This window comes from Chiloscyllium plagiosum, chromosome 33 (genome assembly GCF_004010195.1).
Source record: "Chiloscyllium plagiosum isolate BGI_BamShark_2017 chromosome 33, ASM401019v2, whole genome shotgun sequence".
In the NCBI taxonomy this organism is placed as follows: Eukaryota; Metazoa; Chordata; class Chondrichthyes; order Orectolobiformes; family Hemiscylliidae; genus Chiloscyllium; species Chiloscyllium plagiosum.
This window is the reverse complement of record NC_057742.1, coordinates 33,943-39,705: the sequence shown is the minus strand read 5'-3', so window position 1 is coordinate 39,705 and position 5,763 is coordinate 33,943. Positions and strand designations below refer to the sequence as shown.

Below are 5,763 nucleotides of genomic sequence, written 5' to 3'. Positions count from 1 at the left end.
GGAGGTGGGTGTGGGGTGTGGTCTGGAGAGGTGGGTGTGGGGTGTGGTCTGGGGAGGTGGGTGTGGGTGTGGTCTGGGGGAGGTGGGTATGGGGTGTGGTCTGGCAGGGATGGATGAAAGGATATGATGGGCCTTTGCCAAATGGAACTACTGGCCAATGAGGATTGAGGCTATGGTAGTGATGGAACTGGGTATGAAGAACAACTGAGATATTGTCAGCTGATTGGTAAGAGGTCGGGAGGCAGTGAGAATGATTGTGGAATATAGTTTCAATATTAATCTGGGTCAAATATTAACATAACACGTCAATTGTCATAAAATCCCACATGGATCACTAATGTTCTTTAGGGAAAGAAATTGCTGTCCTTACCTGGTCTAGTCTACATGGAATTTCAGAGACACAGCAAGGTGGTTCCGTCTTAACTGCCCTCTGGGCAGTTAGGGATTGGCAATAAATTTGGTCTGGCCAGTGACACCCTCATTGTGTGAATGAATAAAGAAACAAAGATACAGATATTCTAAATTGTCTCTGGTGTTGCCATTGGCCTCATTGTATGAAAAATGCAAATGAGAATAGATCCCACAGTTAATCAACATGAAGAATTTTTTGAGATTGTGAAGGGTTTAAATTCATTTTACACGAGTCAGAGCACAAACAGACTGAACACTTCAGGAAGGGTTGAGAAGGAATTCTTCTTGAATGGTTTGAACAGATGTCGGAGGAGACCATTTGGCGTTTAAGACTGTGATATGGCTCTCTGTGATTCCTCCCAGGTCAGAATCGTTTTCCTGGCTGTCGCTGTAAGACCCAATGTAACACCAAGCAGTGCCCATGTTACCTGGCAGTGCGTGAGTGTGACCCTGATCTGTGCCAGACATGTGGGGCAGCTGAATACTGGGGCAGCAAAAACGTCTCATGCAAGAACTGCAGCATCCAGCGCGGCCTCAAGAAGGTGCTTCAGAGCTGGGGGAGCAGGGGATGGAACTTGGGGGGGGGGTAACCCAAGGGTGAGGGAGATCAAGGGGAACCCTGGTGAGGGGCAGGACACGGAGCTCCGAGTCGTTAGGGTGGAGATGGGTTGGCGATGGGGTTGGCGGTACATTCCCAGGGGCCATGTTGGGGTTGGGGCTGGGGCTGGGCCCAGCAGCAGGACTCATTGTGAATCTAAATCCTGCGATGATCCCAGTTATGTGGCTTTCTCTCTCTTACTGATTCCTCTTTCTCTCTCAGCACCTACTCATTGCTCCATCAGACGTTGCAGGATGGGGAACCTTCATTAAGGAATCCGTCCAGAAGAATGAGTTCATCTCAGAATATTGTGGAGAGGTCAGTCATCACTGTTGGAATTAAGGATTGGTTCACAAACAGATTTCATGGAATTACAGTAACAGGGGTTCTATGTGAAGGGTGGGTCTGGGAACCTCGAAGATCATAGACAAGGTGAGCAATGAGGTCTTGGAGAGTGTGTGTAAAGGACAAAAAATGTTTAAAGCATTGTGGGCTCAGCTGTTTACAATTGAATTAAATGAAAGGAGTGACTGTATTGCCACTAATTTACACTATAAAGAGGAAGCGAACTGTAAGTGAGACACAAAGTGTCTACAGAGGGGCATTGAGAGCTTGAGTGAGTGGGTAAAGATTTAGCAGATTGATTTTGATTAGATTAGATTTGATTACCTGAAGTGTGGAAACCAGCCCTTTGGCCCAACAGATCCTCAGAAGAGTATAACACACCCGGACCCATTCCCCTACCCTACACTTACCCCTGACTAATGCACCTAACACTAAGGGACAATTTAGCTTGGCCAATCCACCTGACCTGCACATCTTTGGACTGTGGGAGGAAACTGGAGCACCCCTATAAAATTATGAGGGGCATGGATAGGATAAATAGACAAAGTCTTTTCCCTGGGGTCGGGGAGTCCAGAACTAGAGGGCATAGGGCTGGTAAAATTGCAACATTTAAGAGGCATTTGGATGGGTATATGAATAGGAAGGGTTTGGAGGGATATGGGCCGGGTGCTGGCAGGTGGGACTAGATTGGGTTGGGATATCTGGTTGGCGTGGACGGGTTGGACCGAAGGGTCTGTTTCCGTGTTGTACATCTCTATGACTCTATAACATGGGGCGAATGTGCAAACTCCACACAGACAGTCGTCCGAGGCTGGAATCAAACCAGGTCCCTGGTGCTGTGAGGCATCAATGCTAACCACTGAGACACCGTGCCACCCCTACTAGCTTGTTCACTTTGATTGAAAGAACAGAATCAGAATATTATATAGCGACATTATGTAAATGTAGAGACACTGACAGCTGTGTTGCAGAGGGATCTGAGTGTCTTTGACACGGATTGCAAGCAGTCAGAATGCAGAAGCAGCAAGAGATTAGGGAGGCAAATTGAACATTAGCCTTTAGTGTGAGGGGAATGAAGGACAAAAATAGGAAGCCTTCTTATAACTGTACAGGCCATATTGGCACTGCAGCTGGAGTACTGTATACAATTTGGTCTCCTCTTTAGAGAAGGGTAATTAGATGCTGTGAAGGTTCACTCAGCTGGTACCCAGGATAAACAGGTTTGTCATCTGTCAAAGATTGATCAGCTCGAGTTGAGACTCACTGGAGTTTAGAAGAATGAGAGGTGACATTGTTATCTAAGATTATTGACAAGGTGAGTGCTGAGAGAATGTTTATTTCCTATTCTTGGTGGATCCAGGACAAGGGGGCAAAGTTTCAGGATCAGGGGTGTCTGATTTAAAGCTGAGGTGGGAATGAAATTCTCTTCCCAGAAGATTGTTAGGCTTTTGAATTTTCTACCAAAGATCAGTCAAGGCTGGATTGTGGGAATGAACAGGAAAGTGGAGTTCAGATCATGAGCAGATCACCCATGAACTTGTTGAATGGTGTAGCAGGATTGAGGGGCCGAATAGTCTCCTGGTCTTTGTTTAATGTTCTTATTGCATGGTGGAATATGTCGGGTTCCCACGGTGACCTCTGGTTTATGGCCTCTGATCCGAAAAATAATTTGATTCCCTAAATCCATGCTAATCCCTGATTGGATGGCAATGCTCAGTTGAGGCATTGAAGTCACTCAGCACCTGGACTGAGTCTATGTGGACTGTCCTGAGCCTGGACTGAGTCTATGTGGACTGTCCTGAGCCTGGACTGAGTCTATTCAGACTGTTCTGGGTCTGGACTGAGTCCAGATGGACTGTCCTGGGTCTGGACTGAGTCTATATGGACTGTCTTGAACCTAGACTGAGCCTATACTGACTGTCCTGGGCCTGGACTGAGTGTATACGGATTGTCCCGGACCTGGATTGAGTCTGTTCAGACTGTTCTGGGCCTGGACTGAGTCTATTAAGGCTGTCCTGGGTCTGGGCTGAATCTCTGTGGACTGTCCCAGGCCTGGGCTGAGTCTATCCGGACTGTCATGAGCCTGGACTGAGTCTGTGTGGACTGTCCTGGGCCTGGACTGGGGTAGCACGGTGGCTCAGGGGTTAGAGTTGAAACTTTCGAGGAGAAAGTGAGGTCTGCAGATGCTGGAGATCAAAGTTGAAACTGGCTCAGGGGTTAGCACTGCTGCCTCACAGCGCCAGGGACCCAGTTTCGATTCCAGCCTTGGGCAACTGTCTGTGTGGAGTTTGCACATTCTCCCCATGTCTGTGTGGGTTTCCTCCAAGTACTCCGGTTTCCTCCCACAGTCCAAAGATGTGCAGGTTAGGTGAATTAGCCATGCTAAATTGCCCATCGTCAGGGGTAAATATAGGGTAGGGGAATGGGTTTGGGTAGGTTACTCTTCAGAGGGTCAGTGTGGACTTGTTGGGCCGAACGACTTGTTTCCATACTGTAGGGAATCTAATCTAATCTAATCTATGCGAACTGAGTCTATGTGGACTGCCTTGGGCCTGGACTGAGTACCATTGATCATTTCATTGATCATTGATCATGGGCAGGAGCTGAGAGACTGTGTGGTCTACTTTGAAAGTTTGCACTCACTGCGGGACAATCAGTGATCCCTGATTTGTCTCCTTGCAGATAATTTCTCAGGATGAAGCAGATCGTCGTGGGAAAGTCTACGATAAATACATGTCCAGTTTTCTCTTCAATCTAAACAATGGTCAGTGGTGCCAGTAATCTGTTTTATGTGTCGTATATCAGAGGTGATGCTGGAGACAGGGTCTGGTATCTGAGTGTTAAGTTCTTTTTCTTGAGATTCTTACATACTTGATACAACTGCAACATGCCAACTTCTGTGAACAACCAAATTTTGTTTAAACAAGTACAAGCTTTCTGGAGGAATCCTTAACATATTTTGCAGGGCTTGCAGAACCATGTCAACAGATCTCTCTGAACAGAAGCAACAGTCCTTCCTTTATCCAGTACAAGAGTTTCAACTTGCAGTCAGTAACATTTACAAAACAACCCCCAGCCATTCCCCCACTGTCACATGCCACTCAAGATGCATTGTAGAGTTCACATCATTTCCAGAGATAATGTGATTAAATCATTCCTTAATGGCAAGACCTGGTGTAATTTGTATTTTTTTGTAACTGTAGGGTGCAGTCGGAATTTTAACTGCAATGTTCTTATTGATTCTGAATAAGGGATGATGATGCAAATGACTCTGAATGGCAAAGGATGGGAATGTAAATTCCTTACATTCCACCTGTAAGACAGAGACATATCACCCTATCCCTGGGACATCTAATTTCCTGCAGGTCAGCAAAACAAATTAACCCTTTAATATTTCACGAGGATTGGAAAATTGGGATACACACAGGGATTATGCTGCCACGGAATGCATTTTCTGATTCTCTGCCTCTGGAATAGACTCAGACAATTGAATCCAACGTGTGACTACAGAATGAGCTCAGCTGTGAGTTGAGCGACCAGGAGATGCATGTGTCACATCATATTTAGGGGCTGTCTCATGGCTGATCTGATTGTGACCTCAACCCCATTCCAGAGAACCTCCGATTCCCTCATCCATCAAAAATTCCACCCCACCATGAATCTATTTAACATAATATATATATATTTAATATGAGGAGATGGTGGTATAGTGGATAATGTCACTGACCCAGTAAACCAGAACCTTAACCTCAGCCCTTTGGCACAGATAGCCTTCTGGAATGGCCTGGATAGTCAATCAGTTGAAGGACAAATAAGAATAGGCAACAAGTGCCAGCCTTGCCAGCAATTCTCACATCCCATATCAGAGCAAAGAAAGAAGAAGTAACCCAGTCTCCATTGCTGAGTGGGGAAGCGAATGCAAAGATTAGCAAGCTTCAGAGAGAACAAACTCTAAAGTGGTGTCATAGAACATAGAACATAGAACAATACAGCACAGAACAGGCCCTTCAGCCCACGATGTTGTGCTGAACATTTGTCCTAGCTTAAGCACCCATCCATGTACCTATCCAATTGCCGCTTAAAGGTCACCAAAGATTCTGACTCTACCACTCCCACAGGCGGCGCATTCCATGCCCCCACCACTCTCTGGGGAAAGAACCCACCCCTGACATCTCCCCTATACCTTCCACCCTTCACCTCAAATTTATGTCCCCTTGTAACACTCTGTTGCACCCGGGGAAAAAGTCTCTGACTGTCTTCTCTATCTATTCCTCTGATCATCTTACAAACCTCTATCAAGTCACCCCTCATCCTTCACCGTTCCAACGAGAAAAGGCCTAGCACTCTCAACCTATCCTCGTACGACCTATTCTCCATTCCAGGCAACATCCTGGTAAATCTTCTATGCA

The 5,763-nt window shown here is 46.2% G+C and overlaps 1 protein-coding gene across 3 annotated transcripts in view; it reads left to right on the top strand.

Annotated features, from left to right (window-relative positions):
- LOC122539690 (histone-lysine N-methyltransferase EZH1-like) overlaps positions 1 to 5,763 on the top strand; it is a 29,610-nt gene that overhangs the window by 17,324 nt on the left and 6,523 nt on the right. For all 3 annotated transcript variants that reach the window (XM_043674681.1, XM_043674679.1, XM_043674680.1), the window contains exons 14-16: positions 775 to 953; positions 1,232 to 1,327; positions 4,037 to 4,118. In XM_043674681.1, the coding sequence (XP_043530616.1) occupies positions 775 to 953; positions 1,232 to 1,327; positions 4,037 to 4,118 (357 nt within the window). The remainder of the gene's footprint in view (positions 1 to 774; positions 954 to 1,231; positions 1,328 to 4,036; positions 4,119 to 5,763) is intronic.